At 38.9% G+C, this 22577-nt stretch overlaps 1 protein-coding gene across 3 annotated transcripts in view; it reads left to right on the top strand.

The window, feature by feature from the left end:
• Uggt1 (UDP-glucose glycoprotein glucosyltransferase 1) overlaps window positions 1-22577 on the top strand; it is a 118465-nt gene that overhangs the window by 70258 nt on the left and 25630 nt on the right. For all 3 annotated transcript variants that reach the window (XM_029561936.1, XM_008829755.3, XM_029561937.1), the window contains 12 exons: window positions 800-895; window positions 1746-1848; window positions 3024-3103; window positions 3828-4017; window positions 5836-5994; window positions 6951-7036; window positions 8352-8436; window positions 9721-9809; window positions 10394-10495; window positions 11664-11748; window positions 13570-13752; window positions 21804-21964. In XM_029561936.1, coding sequence (XP_029417796.1) covers window positions 800-895; window positions 1746-1848; window positions 3024-3103; window positions 3828-4017; window positions 5836-5994; window positions 6951-7036; window positions 8352-8436; window positions 9721-9809; window positions 10394-10495; window positions 11664-11748; window positions 13570-13752; window positions 21804-21964 — 1419 coding nt within the window. The remainder of the gene's footprint in view (window positions 1-799; window positions 896-1745; window positions 1849-3023; window positions 3104-3827; window positions 4018-5835; window positions 5995-6950; window positions 7037-8351; window positions 8437-9720; window positions 9810-10393; window positions 10496-11663; window positions 11749-13569; window positions 13753-21803; window positions 21965-22577) is intronic.

Below are 22577 nucleotides of genomic sequence, written 5' to 3'. Positions count from 1 at the left end.
CCTCTCCAGCCCCCACGCTTCCCCCCCCCAAAAAAAAACTTTTAAATAGAACGAGTAAGTAATGGTTTTTGCCATACTGGGAATCAAGCCTAGATCCTCATGAATAAAAAGGCAGGCACTGTGTCACCAAGCTATGCCTTAGCTCTCGAATATTTTCCTAAATCGTACACTACAATGTTGACTCTAACATTGAAGTTAGAACCAGCATAGACGTTCAGTAGCTAATTGACTTAATGAATTTTGATGTATTTAGTAATCTTCAAATATAATAGCATCAATTTTTAAAAATATTTTTATGTGTATGAGTGTTTTGCCTGCATGTATGTTGGAAGTCAAAAGAGGGCGTCATATCCCATGGAACTGGAGTTACGGATGGTTGTTACCTACCATGTGGGTGCTTGGAACCAAACCCAGGTCCTTTGGAAGAACAACCAGAGCTCTTAACCACTGAGCTATCTCTCTAGCCCCGAATAGCATCATTTAAGAGGATGAAATAGCACGGTAGCCTGCTATGAGTCAGGCCCCGAACTAGGTGCTAATATGCTTAGCCAGTGCAGTATTTACAGCAGTCCTGCAAAGTAGGTACTGACTGCTCTTCACCTGCAGAGAAAAGAAACATCCCAAAGATTATAAAGCTAGTCACAGAATCATTTCATTTCTCGTGCCTGTTGGTATCAGCTTCATGCCTCCTTTAAACCATCTTGTTGGCATTTAGTCTTTGGGCTTATAGTGTTCAGCAGTAATTAGAAAACCTGCAGCTAAAGTGATGCTAAGATTTCATAAAACTCCCATTTTTTAGAGCAAGTGACTTGGTAATGAAGGTCGATGCTCTCCTGTCAGCTCAACCCAAAGGAGATGCGAGGATCGAGTACCAGTTCTTCGAAGACAGATACAGGTATAGAACTAACGTTGAATTTATGTACATTCCTGAATATTAAACTCGGGTTTTCCTTTGTCTCACTTCCTTTGTTTTTCCACATAAGGTTGGTATATAGGTCATTACAGAAACAAGGAGTCAATGTGCAGTTTCCTCTGTATGTTAGTGTTCACATATAAAATTCAGTTCATATAATGATTAGTTGCATGAAAGTTAGTATTTATTTCTAAATAACTCTGCAGTATTGGAGATTGAACCCAGAGCCTCATGCATGCCTAAGCAGGATTCTGCCACTGAGCTGCATTCTATTATTATTATTTTCATGATTTATTTTTTCTCATACTTTTCTTGACTAGAAAGAAAAATTGGCATAATATTCAATCAATGTCAGAATCACGTATCCAGTATGTTTAACAGCTGAGCTTTGTGGTACAAGCATGTGATCCTGGGTACATTGGGCACCTGAGGCAAGAGGAGTGCAAAGGCCAGGATGGGCAACTTAATAAGAGCTGTCTCAAATAGAAAATAAAGAAGGACTGAAGCTGTAGCTTCATACTGGAGCTCTTGCCTAGGAAAGAAAAGAAAACACATACACAAAAACTTTTGGCAACTTTTGTTTAAATTCAATTTTAAACTAGTTTTCCTATCTTCACACAAATTTTTCAGTCCCCATTGTCCAGGGTTTTATAGCTGGGGCTATAGCCTTAATTTTAATATTGACCATCTTTTTAGCTTGTTGTTCTGATGTATATTTTTTGAAATACTAAGATTAGAGAGCTGATATGTTGTACCGGTCTAAACGCCCTGCCCAACTTAACTTTGTTTCCTATTTCTACCATGCTAATATCTTCCTCTTCTGATTTTTCAGTGCAATTAAACTGAGGCCCAATGAAGGGGAGACCTACTTTGATGTGGTTGCCGTTGTTGACCCTGTCACAAGAGAAGCACAGAGGCTCGCCCCCTTGCTCTTGGTAGGGGCTGCTGCCGAAGCAGTTCACATCTGTCACTGAAGTAGTCACAGGCCGGGTGATTCTCTGGACACTTTCTTAGTCCCTTAAACATCAAGAGGTGTTGGGGAATGGTACAGAGCATCTTCATAAGGATTAATAATGGCTCTGAAAACAAATAACGTTGACTATTTTGTGTACCTAACAAAATGATTAACATCTTTGTTTAGAGCAATGTTGAAGCTAAATTGATTGTTACTATATTTTAATTTATAATGGTAAACACAAGGGAGGGGGAAGGTAAAAGATTGAGATTTTTTTCATTTTCCTTATAACTACTATGGAATTTTTGTTAAATGGTAGCATGTCTACATATGTAGCATATGTATAAGCATATATATATATATATGCTGTACTTTTATGTACATTTAAAAGGACGCTAACCAATATAGCAGTGTCACAGTTCATTTTAGTTAGGGGTGTGTGTGTGTGTGTCTGTGTGTGTTGCTAGGGATCGAGAGCTTGGAGCTTTATACATGCTAGGTAGGTGCTCTACCAAGCATGCCTATGTCTTAATTGGCTGCTTCATAGGATAGTAGCACTGCTGAAGTGTGATCATCTGTCCTTTCTGGTAGATACTTGTATATGTGTGTTTTCATGATTTTTTTTTATATGAACTGAAGCATTGAGCACACCTGTTTCCCTGTGTAACTCGATATTCATCACTTTCTATTTCCTCACATCTTTGTGTTAAATTTTATATGAGGAGAAGTGATCTGCAATAGCCTATTTTTTCTTTAAATATTTATTTATTTAGTGTATGTATCTATGTGCACACATACTATGCTGAGTATGTGGAGGTCAGATAACATCTTGATAGAATCAGTTCTTGCTTTCCACCATGTATCCGGCTTGAGTCATCAGACTTGACAGCAAGTACCTTTACTAGCTGAGCCATCTGACCACCCTCCCTCTCCCTTTCCCTTCCTTTTTTAGCCATTTTTAAAGTACAGATATGGTTTGATTCTGCATTGGAATTCTAATTTCTAAAAACTTCTCCATTACAGACTTACTGGCAGTTATTTTCTTTATATCTTTTCTTGAAATGTTAAGAAATGTTCTTTCTCTTAACTAAGTGTGAAATAGTAAGTTTCTAAAGAGAGAACCTAAATATTTTGTCATCTGGTTTCCTTTTTTAGGTTTTGGCTCAGCTCATAAACATGAATCTAAGAGTATTTATGAATTGCCAATCTAAACTTTCTGACATGCCTTTAAAAAGGTAAATATGCCGTTTAAGGAAACAATCTTAAAAAATTGTACCAAATCCAAAAGCTAGTACTGAGTGCTGAAGAATCAAGTGGGCTGATAGGTGGGTGTTGTGTTTATATCAAATTATTGCTCTAGACAGATGTTGTAAGAACATAGTTTGAGCAAGGAGGCATTTAGATGGCATTAACCTAAGCTACTTGCACATGTGCATTTCATTTTAAAAGAAGAGTTGCTGTAAGCTGCCATATATATGTAGGAAGCTTGCTCTGGCCATTATGGAAGAAGTGGTACAGTGATAGTGGTAACTCAGCACATGCTCTGGTTGTGGGAAACTTCTTCCTAGATGAGGGGCAGAGTTCTGTAGATACATTCTTAATGGATTACAGTTTTTCAAATGACCAAAGGAGTCCCAGGTTCCACTATTAGCCTTGTATAAAGAAATGTTTAATTACTACAATGCTGAGAAGCCAAACACCATTAGGAATCAGATTTTAAAAGACAATGAATTCTCTTCAAAGGGAGGATAGTGCTTAGGAGGATGATGATGACCCTGACAGCCACTCGTATGAAGGAATGGTCTCCCTGCAGTCTTCCTACCAAAAGATGGCTTTGCTCATTTGTTTCCTAATCTGTAATTAGGGCCAGATCTATTTTGTTGTGACTTGTGTGGATGCTTGGGAACTCCAGGGTTGTGGTTGCATCAAAAACATGTGACACTCTTACTTTCATTTCAGCTTTTACCGTTACGTCTTAGAACCAGAGATTTCATTCACCTCTGACAATAGCTTTACTAAGGGTCCAATAGCAAAGTTTTTGGATATGCCACAATCTCCGCTGTTCACTTTGAATTTGAATACACCTGAGAGCTGGATGGTAGAATCTGTCAGAACACCATACGATCTTGATAATATTTATCTAGAAGAGGTAAGAATATTATTCCTCCCAAATAGCTAATCCTATATAAAATCTGTGTATAGTCTGGTTAATGGCAATTTACCAAACTGAATGGCAGGCATCATTGTTCACATATAATGTGCCTTTTACAGCATCTTAATTCAGATTCATTCATGTCAGTAAAGTGTTTTTTTAAAGTGTTATATCAGAAGTTTTGGTATAGTCACAGAACTGTGTTGCTGTCTCTACTATCTCGATTTAGTTTGCTTTTATTGCGCCCTGAAGAGGCTCCCTACCTGTATCCGTTACTTTTCTTGTTGTTGCAAATAAATACATCACAAAAAGCAATGAACAGGGGGGATGTGGGGGAATGGTTTTATTTGGGCACCCGAGAATGCAGTCCCTAATGGTAGGGAAGCGGTGATTGTAGAAGTGGCTTTTTCTGTTGCACCAACCAAGAAGCAGATAAAGGAGAGTTCAGGTGACTTTCTCCTCCTTTCTTTCTTATTCATTCCAGGTCCCCAGCCCATGGAATGGTGCTGCCCACATTCAGGCTGGGTCTTTCCTCCACTGTTAAACCTCTCTGGAAAGACCCTCACAGATTCACTCAGAGGTGTCTCTCCTAGGTGATTCCAAATCATTCAAGTTGACAGTGAAGGTTAATCATCACAGAACTCATTAACCTTCACTCCCTCTTTCCCTTGGCAGCTATTAATGTGCTTTTCTATTTTGGTGTTATGTCTAATTAGAGTCATACAACAAATGATCTTTTGTGACTAACTTCTTCCACTTAGCAAATTCTTTTCCGAAGTACATCCATGTTGTAATATGTACCAGTACTTTTTTTTTTAAATTGCCAGATAGTATTCCATTGAATAGATATACCATAATTTATGTATCCATTCATGAGTGAGGATTGGGTTGTTTCTGTTTGAGGGCTCTTATATATAATGCTGCTGTGGATATCATGTACAAACTTTTGTACCCATCCATTACCATATACTGTAAATTCTTTTCCTTTAGGAGCTTAAAGTCTCCAACAATGTGTAGAGTCTTATCCTTTCATTTATATTTTTGGACTGTATTATATTTTCTTTCTTTCTCCAGTAAAGTTTTTATAATTACATAGTCATTAGCCACCATCCCAATCAAGATACAGAGCTTTCTGTCCCTGAAAGTTTGTGATACCTCTTTGCAGGTTACTCCCTACCCCCATCTCAGTCAATGAGTGATCTACTTTCTATGACTACACAGAAAGTTTTGCCTTTTTAAAAAATTTCTTAAAATAGAATCACATTCGGCCGAGTGTGGTGGCGCACGCCTTTAATCCCAGCACTTGGGAGGCAGAGGCAGGCAGATCTTTGTGAGTTTGAGGCCAGCCTGGTCTACATAGTGAGTTCTAGGACAGCTGGGGCTACAGGGAGACCCTGTCTCAAAAAAAGACAAAAAAAAAAAAAAAGAAAGAAAGAAAAAAAAAAAAAAATAATGTAAAAAAAAAAAAAAAAAAAAAAAAAAGAAAGAAAGAAAAAAAAAAATAGAATCACATTGTATGCATTTTTTGTCTGCTTTATTCAATTGGCAAAGTGGTTTTTTTTTTTTTTCTTTTTTACATTATTCATTTATTTTGTGGGAGAAGGTGGATAGCACCACAGGCACACATTTGGTAGCCAGAGGATAGCTTGTAAGAGTCAGATCTCTCCTTCCACTAGGTGGAATCTGGAAATCAAACTCAGGTTCTCAAGCTCAGGGGCAAGTGCCTTTACCCACTGAATTATCTACCTGGTCTCTGGAGATTGGTTTTGGGTCTGTTCATAAATAATCTGAAGTGATTTAGTCTTGCTTTTTCAGGTGGATAGCATTGTGGCTGCTGAATATGAGCTGGAATACTTATTGCTAGAAGGTCATTGCTACGACATCACCACAGGCCAGCCACCACGAGGACTGCAGTTCACCTTAGGAACTTCAGCCAACCCTACAATCGTTGACACGATTGTTATGGCCAATCTGGTAAATAATCACTTTATCAGATGGTAAGACTTGAATCCAGTCAATCATGGTAATGTGGGCCCTATAATTATGATGGAACAGTTAACATTCTGAATTAGAGAGTGAAGTAAAAATTCAAATTGAATTTAGCCAGTGTAAAAGTCATTAGTTTGGTTAAACTTGGAGATTCTTGTTACAATTTAACAACAAAATTACACTGCCATGCTCTGCTGTGTCTGAACTGGACTCTGAAAGTGCAAGCACTGCTAGCCTGGTTCTTTTCATTGGAAGACCCAGTGTGTTCACCCGGCACACACTTATCCTCTGTGAGGCACAGTGAGCAGACTTCTTGGCTTCACTGACTAGTTTTTGCTGGAGATTTGGGGTTTTAGTTTGGTTTTTGCTTTATTTTGTTTGAGACAGGTTCTCACTGTGTAACCCTAGCTGACTGACCTGAAACTCAAGAGATCTGCCTAAGTGCTGGGAGTAAAGGCTTATACCATAGTGCCAAGCCTTTTTTTCTCCCCATTTCCCTGATTTGTTAACTGTCTTTAAATTTTTTTTCTTTTGATTGCCAGGCGTGGTTCACGCCTTTAATCTCAGCACTCGAGGCAGAAGCAGGTGGATCTCTGTGAGATCCAGGCCAGTCTAATCTCCATAGCAAATCCAAGCCAGCTGGGGCTACAGGGAGACTCTGACTCAAAAGACCAAAAAAAACTGAAAATAAATAAAAATAAAAAATTGCCTTTTATCTGGAGAACAAGGCTCTGGCTTCAAACCCCCAGTAGCATTGCCCCCCCAATAAAAAAACTTTTATATATATTTTTAGACACACACTCACACACCACACACTCACACACCATACACAAACACGGTCTAATAAGATAATTTCAAAAGAAAACATAAGAATCCATCAGAAACAACATTTTGGAGTTTTAGAGAAAACTGAAATTTGTCTTTTTTTGTGTATGTCCTAGGGCTACTTTCAGCTCAAAGCCAACCCAGGAGCTTGGATCCTCAGACTAAGGAAGGGGCGCTCTGACGATATTTATAGAATCTACAGGTAGGATTAAGTGATCCAGCTGCATTTTTTGAGACCATTTCAAAGAGACTCAGCTCTACCTGGCCTTCCCCAGACCTCATGTATTTAATTTATAGCCATATGTGTAGCAAAACAGCTTTCTGGTACAGTAAATATAGAAGAAGAATGTATAGAGGATTGGTTGACAGGAAGTGAAACACTGATTACAGTGAGGTTGTATTTGCCAGTAGTTCTCTGTACCCACAATGTCCCAGAATGAAATCATTCTGTCCCTGTGATACAGACCAAAGGTAGATGAGAAACTTACTCCATTTGATTGGGTCTAATTTTGGAAGCTAACTGAGATTGGGCCTAGTAAATACTTGGATGGGAAGATATATGTCTTGACCCTGAGTAGTAAATACTTGGATGGGAAGGCATATGTCTTGACCCTGAGTGATTTATGCATGCACAGTAAGTATGAGTTTTGGCAATTAAGCTTTACTGTCAGTCCTAGTGCTTGGGCTGTGGTTGTATAATAGTACTCCTAAAACATACCTGTTAGTGACCAGGCATTGCCTTGAGGTCTACTGCACCTACTAGTAACAAAACAAACCCCAAACACCATTTAAAAGCTTTGATCTAGAGGGCGGGAGAGATTGCTCATAACAGTTAAGAGCACTTGCTGATATTCCAGAGGACCCAGGTTAAGTTTCCAGCACCCACATGGCAGCTAACAACTGTCATTAACTCCAGTTCTAGGGACTCCAGTGCCCTCTTCTGGCTTCTAGGAGAACTGCATGTGAGTGCACTTACATACATGCAGACAAAACACTCATACACATAAAATAAAAATAAGAGCTAGAGATGGCTCAGTGGTTAAGACAACTTGCTGTTAAGAACACCTGGGTTTGAGTCCCAGCACCCACATGGCAGCTAACAACTGTCCTTAACTGTAGTTCCAGGGGATCCAATACCCTTTTCTGGCCTTTGTCAGGCATCGCGCACGTGGTACACTTAGATACATGCAGGTAAACAACTCATACACATAAAATAAAAATAATAAATATTTTTTGAATAAAAAAATAAATCTTTGTTCAGGATCTGTCATGTGCTCACCATGCCTGGGGGCTTGTCACTGTTCAGCAGGTAATTTGAAGGAAGATTTATGAAGGAAATCAGGCATTCGTCTCATCTAAATTTCCATGAATATTTTTGTATACCATGAGGGAGCTTTGGATTGTAAGGAAACAACTGGTCTGGAAAGCTTGCTTATGATAAATTGGTGGAAAAATTCAGCATTTACTACATTTTGTGAGTTGTGATTTATAATAATTGTCTTGTTTTTCTCTCTAAGCCATGATGGTACAGATTCTCCTCCTGATGCAGATGAAGTTGTTGTCATCCTCGATAATTTCAAAAGCAAGATCATTAAAGTGAAGGTGAGTTTGATATGCTACAGCAGCCACCTGTTTATAGTTGGTAAATAACCCCATTGGATCACTGTCATATAAGAATATAGACAGCAGCCCTTCCTGTGCCAGCGACTCAGTCATCCATGGTCAACCAACCACAGTCCAGAATACTGGTACTTGTTTGGATTCTTTTGAGAAAATGCACATGTACATTACTTTATTGCAGTATAAAGTAAGAATTATTGTTATAATATTCCATTTTACTATTAGTTATTGTGAATCTTATGTGTCTAGTTTACAAATTAGGCTTTATCATAGGTGTGTTTTTATGAGCAAAACTATAGTATATACAAGGTTCTGTACTATCTGAGGTTTCAGGTATCTACTGGGAGTCTTAGAGTGTTTCCCCCACACATAAAAGGGAACAGCTGCATTTTGAAACCAGCCTAATATTCAATTTGGAGTTTTACCAGCTCTAAGAATATTGCCAAGGGCAAATGTCTTTGTGAAGATGAGCTTCTAGTTTTCTTTAGCCGAGAGATTGTATTTTGGATAATCTCAGAATACTGGGGGAAATTCCAATGAACATTCAACAATAAAATAGTAGTTTTTCCAGGCATGGTGGGACACATACTTAATTCCAGCACTTAGGGAGATAGAAGCAGGAAGATCAAGAGGTCAAGGCCAGCCTGGGCTGCATAGTAAGTTTGAGAATAGCGTGATGATACCTTGTCTCAAGAAAAAATTTTTGTTTAGTGTTTTCTGATGCTATCTTTCTTAGGCATTTTGAAGGTCTTAGTATCTTAAAGTAAAATATTATAGAATGAGTAATCATTGTACACCTAAAGTCAAAATGACTGCTGAAGAGAGGACTTAGGTTTAGTGAAACCTAAAGTCAAAGAAGACTGCAGAAGAGAAGATTCATCCTTTGTGTTAGTAAATCCTAAACACAGACCAAGACCATCATGCCTATCTCCTGACAGCGCCTGTAGGCCCCATTCTATCCTAGAAGTTGCTGTTAGCTAGTTGAAGTATACATCTGAGTTTACTAATTGTGTGTTTTGAATTTGATCTTTGACTCACTGTATAAACTGAACATGATTATCATTTAATTAGAAGAGATTGAAAGCTCCTTCCTGAAGACTCTTAATGTGGGTGTTCTGATAAGCACACTTCCTTTGAATACTGAGAGACTCTGGGTGGGGTTCTGTAGATTGGCTGATTGATTCCTTTGACAGTACTTCAGTACACATCAGGTTTATGGCTATCAGACCTACTAGGAGGAATAAGATCCCTCACATACAATTGCAGGTTCAGAAGAAGGCAGACATGGTGAACGAAGACTTGTTGAGTGATGGAATGAATGAGAACGAATCTGGATTTTGGGACTCATTCAAATGGTAAATTGGCATTGTTAGAAAAGTTACATTTTGAAGGAAAAACAGAGATAAGTGCCATGTACCCTCCCCTCCTTTTGAGTGTGGCAGTTCCTTCTGGGCTTTTCACATTTTGCCTCTTGCAACTAGATTGTGCACTTTCACTTGGAGTTGATTAACTGAAAGAGGGAAGGTGCCTAGCTTGCTTCTGCCCCAGCTAGCATGGAACTTACTATGTAGACCAGACTGGCCTCAATCTCACAGAAATCCCCCTACATCTGCCTCCCAAGTGCTGGGATTAAAGGTGTATACCACACCCATCCCTCCCCTCTTCACTCTTGGTGGGTGGGGCCTGCATTATTCATTTAACTTCCCATTGGTCAGATTGTGTCTTTGGAGCAGCCTGTGTTCCATCTATTCCTAATGACATGGTACCTTGGTGTAGGTATCCTCCTTATTACTTTGTGAGGTGTCCTTGTCCCTGTGCCCCTTCCCAGTGTCTTTGGGAAGTCTTTCTTCTAGGGCAGGAATGGGCAGGCGCTGTCTTTCTCCTCTCTCCTGAAAACCCAGCATTATAAGTGGTCCTTTTTCTACCTCTGTCATTACAGGGGCTTTTCAGGACAGAAGACGGAGGAAGTAAAGCAAGATAAAGATGACATAATCAATATTTTCTCTGTTGCATCTGGTCATCTCTACGAAAGGTTTCTTCGGTTCGTTTTGATTATTTGTTAAATGTACATGAATTTGTTACAGTGTTCTTATTTTTTAGACACTATACTTATGTGTATATGAGTTCTCTTAGGGCTGTGGATAGCTGGCCACATGTAATTCTGTTTGTTTTGATCTGGTCAACTCAATGAAGTTGAGCTTGGTAATGAGTACCTCTGTGTGAATATTATAAGACCATGAACCTTTAATGTCCTATGCATACATCTCATAGACAGTGGTGGTTACTTGGCCATCCAAATTGCTTCGACCAGGAATTAGGGGATTGGCGTAGAATAGACCAGAACCCTAGTTCTATAGTACTTGGCCACCTTCCACAGATCCACAGGGTTTTACAGCCAAGAAGGATCTTAATTTTTATATGAGAACACCTTTGTTTGATAAGGTAAAACCTAAAACAGAAGAGAATTTTCCCAGGTCCTGCAATTAGAGGCATGATAAGACACAGCCTGAACTTGGTGTGGTTGTCACTGTATGCTCTCAGGATCAGCTTGTCACTATGTGTGGGAGCTTGATTCTGATGACACACTACCTTGCAAGCAATTGTCCCAATTTTCAGAGCTGGTCTTTCTTTAGTTTTCACTTTAAATCTGGTATAGAAAATAACTAAAATGTCATTTGGGTAATTTTTAACCCTTCTATATCCAATAAATATTTGAGTTAAAATAATGGCAGTGGAGACTACTTAATTGGATGCCTTGGACCAGGAATCCTGAGCCTGTTACTCTGGTTTCCCTTTCCCTTTCCTGATCTTCTCTTTCCCAGAGCTCTCTGTCCAGGCTGAGGGAGGCTGTGCATGTACCTGCTCATTCCTCAATGTTGCTATGGCTGGCCAGGTTGGAGAATGATGAAACCATAATCTCTAGTGTTAACTCATACCATAGGTGATATGTCAGTTCATGAGGTGATCCTTTTAAAGGTACAACATAATTAATGTTTGTCTCTACCTATTAGGAGTAGGTGTATAAGGAAATCCCCTAGCTCTCATTCAGTGACAACTTTGTAAGTAGAATAAGCACATTTTCCATTACTGAAGGTCCCTTTGCCTAATTGAGCCATAAGTTAGCTCTGCTGTCTATCTTGTGATTGGAGCTACTAATGTTGTTGACGTTAAAAAGCACTGAAAAATCATTATTTGTTTTTGTTTGGCAGTATAATGATGTTATCGGTGCTGAAGAATACCAAAACTCCTGTAAAATTCTGGTTCTTGAAGAATTATTTATCCCCCACATTTAAGGTTTGTTCATAGGGAAAAGAAAAACATTTTTTTTTAAAAGAATATTTTATTTATTATTTTTATTTTATGTGTATAAGTGTATTACCTTCATGTAAGTAAGTGCACCCATGTCACGCAATGCCCACAGAGGTCAGAAAAGGAAGTCGGATCCTCTGGAACTGGAATTTTGGACAGTTGTTAGTCAACATGTAGGTGTAGGGAACTGAACCAGGGTCCTCTGCAAGAGTAGCCCGTGCTAAGAATATTTTATTTATTATTTTTATTTTATGTGTATAAGTGTATTACCTTCATGTAAGTAAGTGCACCCATGTCACGCAATGCCCACAGAGGTCAGAAAAGGAAGTCGGATCCTCTGGAACTGGAATTTTGGACAGTTGTTAGTCAACATGTAGGTGTAGGGAACTGAACCAGGGTCCTCTGCAAGAGTAGCCCGTGCTCATAACCAGTGAGTCATCTCTCCAGTCTCCTGAGAAAAACTTTTTTTTTTTTTAAATTTTATGTGTATGCATGTATTGCCTGTCGTGCAATGCCCGCAGAGGACAGGAGAGGCTGTTGGAGCCCCTGTAGCTGGAGTTATGGACAGCTGTTAGCTACCACATGGGTGCTGGGATTCAAAACCAGGTCTTCTGCAAGAACAGCCCGTGTTCTTAACTACTGACCCATCTCTCCAGCCCCAAGAAAAACATTCTTGTTAACAGAATATTTACGTTACATTATAACATATTCTTTTCTACTTTTGTTTTATCTGTACACTTATTTTTGAGTCCTTTCATTAGGATACTCAAACTTTGTTGTCTTTCATTGTTGCTTTTTCTTCCAGATGGCTCTATTTTGGTAAAAGTGATTATAAAACTAAACCCAAAATTATAGTTTATTTGAAGCTTGGATAATACAGGAGAGTCTTTGTCTTTTGTAAGAAACAGTGTTTTAAAGAAATAATAATCCCTTCATCTGAAGCATGCATATCTTGCTTTAATTTAGAAAGCACAAAAATGATGTATTTTGAGAGTGATTAATTTTTTTTCTTTTTTTTTTTTTTTTTGTTTCTTTTTGAAGCAGGGTCTCCCTGTAGCCCCAGCTGTCCTGGAACTCACTATGTAGACCAGGCTGGCCTTGAACTCACAGATATCCACCTGCCTCTGCGTCCCAAGTGCTGGGACTACAGGTATGTGCCACCATGCCCTGCTGAAAATGATTAATTTTCTAATGAGCCTCTGCCAGTGAGACATGAAAGGATGTTAAACCCACTTGCAGTTTCCTGATTGACTTGTATCAACCAGAGTTTATTTTTCTTGTATTGTCCTTTTTTTTCTATAGAATTTACTAAGCAACTTTGAATGTAGTTAGTGGTGACTCTCCTAGATAAGTAGTTTACTTTTGGTCCCCTGAACATACTAGTATTTGGAATCTGAAAGACTAGTTAATAGAAGCAAATTTATCCAGACTTTTGGCTCTGCCATGTTAATCACTAGATTAGACCTAGCCTTGAGAAAGTTGTATTATGAAGCTCAAAATGTGTTTTACTAAAATCAAGTGTAGATAAATGGAGTTAGAGCTTATGTGCCTTAAACATATAGCAAGAGCTAGAAGCCTTCACCTTCAGATTTCTATCTTTTCATGTGGTTACTAAAAGCCATCAAAGAAATGAGCATTGGACAGGAGTTTATATGTAGTCACAAGTGAGTTAGGGCCAAATTTCCAACTAGACTTGTTTCAGCATATGTGTTTTATTTGTACTGTAATAATAGTGGCTGGCTTAAATTAAGAAGTCAGTTTTCTTTATCAGAATGAATGACTGTTGTTCTCTGTGTCTAAAAATAGGAGTTTATACCTTACATGGCCAACAAGTACAATTTCCAGTATGAACTTGTTCAGTACAAGTGGCCACGGTGGCTTCATCAGCAGACAGAGAAGCAGCGTATCATCTGGGGCTACAAGATTCTCTTTCTGGATGTGCTTTTCCCACTAGTTGTTGACAAATTCCTGTTTGTTGATGCTGACCAGGTAAACTCTTACACACTAAATCTTAATAGTTTGTATTAAATACAATTGGTTTCCTTTTCCTTTTTTTTTTTTTTCACACTTGATATTTGTTTACTTATCTTGTTTGGAACAAAAAGGAAAGAATTCACAATCCACAACCTAAGCACCTCTCATTTCCCTCCTCCACCTCCCTCTGTATCCCCTCCCAACATATCCCCCTCCAAACTTCATGTCTTTTCTTTCTTCCTTTATTTTTCGTAACCTACTAAGTCCAATTAGTACTGCCCATGAGTATTGTGCCATCCACTGAAGCATGGGAATCCTATCAGTAGCCACATCCTCAAAAAAGAATAATTCTCCCTCTCATAGCTGCTGTGAGTTCATGAGTGCAACAGCCATGTAATGTCCAGAAGACAGCATCTCACAGCACTCCTCCCCATCCTCTGGCTCTTACAGTCTTTCCACCTCTCCTCAATGTTCCCTCAGCCTTGGGGGTGAAGGAGTGATATAGACAGACCATTTTGAGTTGGCACTCAGTCTCTTATTCTTTTTTTAAAAAATATTTTATTTATTATTTTTATTTTATGTATATGCATATATAGCCTGCATGTAGGTAAGTGCACCCGTATTGTGCAGGGCCCGCGGAGGACAGAAGAGACCATCAGATCCCCTGGAACTGGAGTTAAGGACAGTTGTTAGCTGCCATGTGGGTGCTGGGATTCAAACCCGGGTCTTCTGCAAGAACAACCAGTGATCTTACTGAGCCATCTCTCCAGCCCTCAGTCTCTTATTCTTAGCATTTTGACCAGTTATATATCTTTCCATTGACTGCTGCCCACTGCGAAAAAGAAGCTTCTCTGACTAAGGTTGAGAGCAGCCCAATTCTCTGAGTATAAACATAAATATTTAGACAGCATTTTGAGAACATGACCATTTAGCAAAATAACAATAGCAGGTTCTACCCTAGGGCCTATGACCTCCACAGCCACATGCTTTGACCAAGATTATACGCATGAATTAATTTTGGGGGAACAAGACTCAAAACCAGTCAAAAAGTGGTTAGTTACCCATAATAGTCATGCTACTATTGCATCAGTACATCTTGCCTTGAAGGTCAGTATTGTAGCACTGGCTAGCACCATTGATGATTTTTCTCCCCTAGCAGCCTGCATAGCACCTTCCAACACAAGGAAAGCTAGCCAGTCAGGAAGAAGTTCCCCAGTTTAAGACTGATTTGTCTATATCCTATAAAAAGTGTATGGTGTCCAAAGTGGTGTCCTCCACAATAGTCTTACTATGTAGTTCTGGTGGGTAAGCGAAGGCAGTGGTAACAGCTGGTGTTATTTTAGAGTCTTGTGGGCCCTCCCTGACCAACTTGTAGGGAGGTGTCCCCATGCTTTCTGTTGTGTTTTTCATGTAATAACCCATGTATTCTGGGAACACCATTGTCTACCCATTCAGAGTAATTCTGTTCACTCTTTAATTTTACGTTGTATTTTGAAATCAGATTACTAATTACTGGATTTCCATAAATTTTAATTTTGGTTAGCCTACGTCCATCTCTTCCTCTCACCCATCCCCTGGCTCCATCCCGACTTAATCCTTTAACCCTTGTATTCCCTCCCCCTTTTTTTCATTTCACATGTGTTGTCTTCTCTTTGCTCTCAGTTTTTTTTTTTTCAATTGGGTTGTGAAATAGTAGGCTTCTATGTGGGTTTTCATATACCTTTCCATTAGGTTGACCCTCTGCTCCGCCCTTTGTTTCTACCATATTCCTGTACCCCTCTGTGCTTAAACCTACCACTTTCCATATTCCACTTCTCTACTTTTATCTGTAATCTACTATCTCCCTCCCTTAACGTGATCCTCGCTCCCTAACCCCAAGGCCCCTTTCTAGTTTCCTGGCTTCTGCTTATGCCCCAAGTTAAATACACAAAACAAAAGATTTGAAGTTAGGACTGTTGTATGAGAGCGAGCATGTGACATTTGTCTTTTGGAGCCTGGTGACCTCGCTCAGTATAATTTTTCCCACTTCCATCCATTTACCTGCAAATTTCATTTTTCTTTACAGCAAAGTATTCTTTTCTGTATGTGTACCACATTTTTCTTATCCATTCATCTGTTGATGGACACCCAGGCTGATCCTATTACCTAGCTATTGTGAACAGAGCGCAGTGACTATGGATGTGCAAGTGTCTCTGGAGTGGATATAAAATCTGTTCGGTATATGCCTAGGAGTGATATAACTAAGTCATATGGCAGTTCTAGTTTTCTGAAAAACTTTCAGATTGATTTCCAAAGTGGTAGCACTAGTCTGCTTTCCCACCAACAGAGAAGAGTTTCCATATCCCTCACATCCACACCAGCATTTGTTGTCATTTGTATTCCTGATGATGACCAATCTGACTGCAGTGAGATGAAATCTTAAAGCAATTGTAGTTTTGGGGCTAGAGAGATGGCTCAGCGGTTAAGAGCCCTGACTGCTCTTGCAGAGGATCTGGGTTCGATTCCCAGCACCCACATGGCAGCTACGAACCATCCTTAACTCCAGTTCCAGTGGAATCCAAAGCCCTCTTCTGATCCCGGTGGCATTGCACAACACGGATGCACTCACATATACACATAAAATAAAAACAATAAATAAAAATTTTTTTTTAAAAGTAATTGTAATTTGCATTTCTCTGGTGGCTAAGGATGTTGAGTGCTTTTTAAAAATGTTCCCCAGCTGTTTGCGTTTCTTCTTTTGAGAATTTTCTTCAGTTCCGTAGGCCATTTTTTAATTGAGTTGTTTATTTTCTAATGTTTAATTTTTTGTGTTATTTGTATATTCTACACAATAATCCTTTGTCAAATGAATACCTAGCAAAGGTTTTCTTCCATCCTGTGGGCTGCTTATTTGCTCACTACTGTTTTCTTTGATATAAAGAAGCTTTTTAGTTTCATGAATTTCATTTGTTTATTGTCTTACTTTGTATGCTGCTAGAGTTTTACTCAGAGAAGCCTAACCTGTGCCTGTAAGTTGTGGTGTGGTCTCTATTTTTTTCCTCTAATAATTTCAGAGTATTATGTCTTATGTTGAAGTCCTCAGTCCATTTGAAGTTGAGTTTTGTGCAGGGTGAGAGATAAGTATCTAGTTTTATTTTTCTGCATGTTAAAATCCAGTTTTCCCACACCATTTGGTGAGGATGCTATCTTTTCTCCAATGTATATTTTTGAAAATCAGGTAACTAGTTGCATGGACTTATATCTGTTTCCTCAGTTACATTCAGTTGATAGATATCTGTTTTTGTGCCCGTACCATGCTGTATTTATTACTATGGCTCTGTAGTATAAGTTAAAATCAGATAAGGCGATATCTTGTATAGTATTCTTTTCAATCAGGATTGCTTTGGCTATCCTTGGTGTCTTGTACCTCCATATGAATTTGTGAATGACTTTATTTATATGTCTATAAGGAATGGCATTAGAATTTTTACTGGGATTGCATTGTAGATTGCTTTTAGTAGGATAGCCATTTTCACAATATTAACTCTTCTAATTCATGGACATGAATGTCTTTCCATTTCCTAGTGTCTTCCTCATTTTCTTTCTTCAGTGCTTATTAAAATTTTCATTTTAGAGGTCTTTGATTTTTTTGGGGGGGTAAGTTTTATTCCCAGGTTGTGTGTGATTTATATGTGGCTCTTGTTTCCCTCATTTCTTTTTCAGTCTGTTGTTGGTATAAAGGAAGGCTATTGATTTTTGTATTTTGATTTTGTATCCTGTCACTGTGCTGAACATGTTTATTAGCTCTAAGACTTTTGTGGTGGACTTTAAGGTCTCTTATGTGCAGAATACTATCATCTACAAAAAGGGATACTTTGACTTTTCATATTTGTGTTCCATTTTTTTCCTTCTCTTGTCATATTGCTGAAACTAAGACTCCAAGCACTGTATTAAACAGGAGTGGAGAGTGGACACCTTGTTTTGTTCCTGATCTTAGTGGGAATGCTATGAGTTCTTCTCCATTTACTCTGATGTTAGCTATAGGTTTGTTCTTTTTTTTAAAAAAAAAAAAGGGTTTTTTTCTCTTTTGGGGGGGGATTTGTTTTTTTTGTTTGGTTTTTTTTTTTTTGCTTTTTTGCATTTGTGTTACTTCACTTATACTTTCTAGTTCCATCCATTTACCTGCAAAGGTTAGTTCTATATAAACTTTTTTATGTTGAAGTATGCTTCCTTCATCCCTAGTCTCTCTGTGGCTTTTATCATGAAAGGATGCTGGATTTTGTCAGACTTATTATATAATTGAGAGGATCATGTGATTCTGTCTTTTAATCCATTAATGTGATGAATTATATTTATTGATTTATGTATGCTGAACCATAAAGTGGGAGAAAACTAACTTGGTCCTGATGAATGATATTTGTGATGTGATACTGAATTCCGTTTTTCTGTTTGTAAATATTTTACTGAGTATTTTTGCATCTATGTTCATCAGATCAGTGTATAATTTTCTTTTCTTATTTTTGTGTCTATCTAGTTTTAATATCAGTAATATTGACTTTATTAAAAAAGTTTGAAGGTATTCCTTTCCTATTTTATGGAACACTTTGAGTAGTGTGGTGTTTAGGTTTCTTTGAAATACTGTTAGAATTCTGTGGTGAATCCATGTGATCTTGGGCTTTTTTTACTTAAGACACTTTTTATTACTGCATCAGTCTCATTGCTGGTTATTTATTTCATCTTGGTTTAATTTTGTATGTTTTAAATGCATCTAGAAATTCATCCATTTCTTTTAAATTTTCTGATTTAGTAGAGTATAGAATTTTTTGTTTTTGTTTTTGAGACAAGTTCTTCCTGTAGCGCCATCTGGCCTGGAACTCACTATGTAGACCAGGCTGGCCTTGAACTTACAGAGATCCTCCTGCCTCTGCCTCCCCAGTGCTGGGATTAAAGGCATGAGCTACCACGCCTGGCGAGTATAGGATTTTAGGGTATGTCCTCATGATTTTCTGAATTTCTTTTTTTTTTTTTTCGGTCTTTTTGAGATAGGGTCTCCCTGTAGCCCCAGCTGTCCTGGAACTCACTATGTAGACCGGGCTGGCCTGGCCTTGAACTCACAGAGATCCGCCTGCCTCTGCCTCCCAAGTGCTGGGACTACAGGTGTGCGCCATCACGCCCGGCTCATTTTATTAATTTTTTTAATATTTTTTATTTTTATTTCATTAATTTCTGCCCTGATTTTTTAAATGTTTTATTTATTATTTTTATTTTTATGAGTGTATTGCCTACATGTATGAAAGTGCGCCCATGTCGTGCAATGCCCATGGAGGTCAGAAGAGGACATTGGAGTCCTCTGCAAGAACAACCCACTAGTCCTCTTAGCTGCTGAGCCATCTCTCCAGCCCCTCTGCCTTGGTTTTTATTGTTTCTTCCCAGCTACTGTTGAAGGTACTGTTGTTCTTGTTTTTCCGAGGCCTTCATTTAATGTATTTATTTGCGATTTCTCAAAATTTTTGATGTAGACATTTAGTGCTATAAATTTCCCTCTGCCTTTATTATATCCCATAGATTTTGATATGTTGTATCTTCATTTTAATTCAATTCTTGTAATTTCTTTTGTTCCCTTTTGATTTTTTTTTCAGGGATCCATGTATCATTTAATAATGTGTTATTTAATCTCCCATGAGTTGATGTGTTTCTGTAGTTTCTATTGCTGTTGACATTTAGCTTTATTCCATTATGGTCAGATAGAATACAGGAAGGTTTTTTTTTTATCTTTTTGAGACATGGTCTCATTGTGTACTCCCGGCTAGCCTGGAACTCGATATGTAGACTAGACTGGCCTTAAACACACAGAAATCCACCTGTTTCTGCCTTCTTAATTCTGGGATTAGTAGTTTAGTTAATGCCCAGAAGTTAATTTTCCTATATTTGATAAGACTTGCTTTGTGTCCTAATATGAGATCAGATTTGGAGAAAGTTCCTTGGGCTGCTGAGGAGAGTGTGTATTCATTAGTGTTTGGGTAGACCATTCTATAGATGTCTGTTAGGTCCATTGTATTTTTGATGTCATCTAATTCCAGTGTTTCTTTGTTTATTTTTTTTGTCCAGATGACCTGTATATTGGTGAAGGTGGGGTATTGAAGTCACTCTCTGTCACTGTGTTGGCTTTACATGTAGTATTTGTTTCATAAAATTGAATATACCTGTATTTGTTGTATATACCTAGGTTTAAAATAATCTCTTCTTAGCCAGGCATGGTGGCACACACCTTTAGTCCCAGCACTTGGGAGGCAGAGGCAGGTGGATTTCTGTGAGTTCAAAGCCAGCCTGGTCTACATAATGAGTTCCAGGCCAGCTGGGGCTACAGGGAGACCCTTGTCTCAAAAAGACCACAAAATAATAATCATCATCATCATCATCATCATCATCATCATCATCTCTTCTTTTTTTATATGTATTCTTCAGCTGAGACAGCAAAAGAGATGATTTATTATACACAGGTTATACTTGGCCACAAGTGAGAACAGAACTAATCCAGAATGTCACAGGTTCAGGACAGAGGGTCAATAGGGACTGTTGTGGTTGTAATCAAGGCAGTGTCTGAGGTGGTCTCTGTCATCAGGTCCACTGAGATGAGTTATCAATAGTAGCATGTAGTCCAACAATTTTACCAGCGCCCCAGCCCCTGGCATTCCCGATTTCTGATCCTGCAGCCTCCATTGGTGCACAAGTTTGTTTATTTGGCCTCTGCCTCATCTTTCTTCTCTTGCACTTCAGCCTGTGCATTCATTTCTTCCTCTACTTCCCTCTCATGGTAGAGGAGTGTCAAGTTATCTCTGACTGATTTGATTTGAATTCTATTTTATTATACATTAGAATAATTATGACTGCTTATATCTTAATTCCTTTTGACTAGAATACCTTTTTCTGCCCTTACACCCGAGAGTGATTTCTATCCTTGGTGATGAGGTGTGTTTCTTGGAGTCAACAAAAAGATGGATCCTGTTTTCTAATCCACTTTGATAGTGTGTGTCTTTTTATTAGGGAACTGAGACCATACTATTTAGAATTACTATTGAAAAAATGAGTATTTTTTCCTACCATTTTGTTGATTGTGTGTGTACATGTGCATGCGTGTGTGTGTGTGTGTGTGTGTGTGTGTGTGTTAAACCTCTTGTGATTGTCTTTATGCTGTGTGTTTCTTCCTATGGCATCTTTGGTGTGTTTATCCTTCTCTTAACACCTAAGTACTCTTTCCAGTATCCTTAGAGCTGACTTAGTGAATTCAGCCTAATTTAAATTTTCAGAACACAGCAGAACATAGCCAGATTTTTTGCCAGACCATAACACAAATGGCCTCTAATCCAATCCCCAATAGCGTCCTCATGCATTCCCATGTGAAACCTCATAAGCAGTCTTCACTGTCTACATTCTGGTCTTATGTACTCTCACCAGAAAGCCCATTAAGCTCTGCCTAGAGCTCTGCAGGGCTTCTCCAGCCCACATACCACAGACTCTTCAACATTCCTCCCACAAACCAATTCCACAGGCCTATAAGCCACGTGATGGGTAATCTCTGTACTGCCCCACTCTAAACTTCTCTGTATTCATTAAGTTGCCTCTTGCTGATGACCAAATACCTATCAGAAGCAACTCTAGGGTGTAGGGTTTGGTTTGGATTACAGTTCAGAGAGTCTAGTCTGTCCTGGCAAGGAAGGCAAAGTGGAGTGACAGGCCATGGTGGTAGGACTGCTTGTTCCCATGGCCATAGACCAATAGAGTCTTAAGCAGGGCCAGACTGTAAACCTTAAAGGGCTGCTCCTAAGAGGCCTTTTACCAGCTGGACTCTACCTGCTAATGACTCCACAGCCTTTGTTCAAAATGGCATCACCTGCTGGGGTCCAAGTACTGTAAACAAGTCTGTGGGGCCATTTCAGATTAAAAGATAAAATCCAGGCTTGTAGAGGAGAGCCTGTGCTGTTACCCACAGAGCTGCCTTCCCTGCTGCCTTGTATGATACATTCTAAGGACGCTGCCTTAGGATTGTCTGCATATTGGTTAACAACATTTGATTTTCTTTTCTGCAGATTGTACGGACAGATCTGAAAGAATTAAGGGATTTTAATTTGGACGGTGCCCCTTATGGTTACACGCCTTTCTGCGATAGCAGAAGAGAAATGGATGGCTACAGGTTCTGGAAATCTGGGTACTGGGCCAGTCATTTGGCTGGACGAAAGTATCATATCAGGTACTGATAAAGGAGTGCTCCCAACAATGTCATCTGGGTTTTCTTAGCTTTGTGAATTGAAAATAGTGAGTAGATAGTATGTTAGTATGGCTTAGGTGAAAAATTCTTCAGTCCTGTCTCTTTTTTATTGTTGTTTTGTTTTTTGGGGTTTTTTTGGGGGGGTCTTTTTGAGACAGGGTCTCCCTGTAGTCCCAGCTGACCTGAACTCCCTATGTAGGGAGTTCAGGCTGGCCTTGAACTCACAAAGATCCGCCTGCCTCTGCCTCCCAAGTGCTGGGACTAAAGGCATGCACCACCACGCCCGGCAGTCCCGTCTCTTTTTATCCAGATGCCCTCAGCAGATTACCTCTCTTACCTGTCTTCTGTTTGTCCTTCCAGAATTTAATTCTCACTGAAACAACTGTGAATATTTATATTCTTTGTTAATACAAAATAACTATCCTCTTTACATTGTGTTATAACTTGAGCTTTTTTTTTTATTTTTTTTTTGAGACAGAGTCTCCCTGCAGCCCCAGCTGGCCTACATAGACCAGGTTGACCTTGAACTCACAAAGATCCTCCTGCTTGGGATTAAAAAAGGTGTATGCCACCATACCTGACTTAACTTGAGCCT

Source organism: Nannospalax galili, unplaced genomic scaffold, assembly GCF_000622305.1.
Source record: "Nannospalax galili isolate Female #2095 unplaced genomic scaffold, S.galili_v1.0 scaffold213, whole genome shotgun sequence".
Taxonomy (NCBI): domain Eukaryota; kingdom Metazoa; phylum Chordata; class Mammalia; order Rodentia; family Spalacidae; genus Nannospalax; species Nannospalax galili.
Note: the sequence above shows the minus strand (reverse complement) of the source record. Positions and strands in the feature narration are given on the sequence as shown.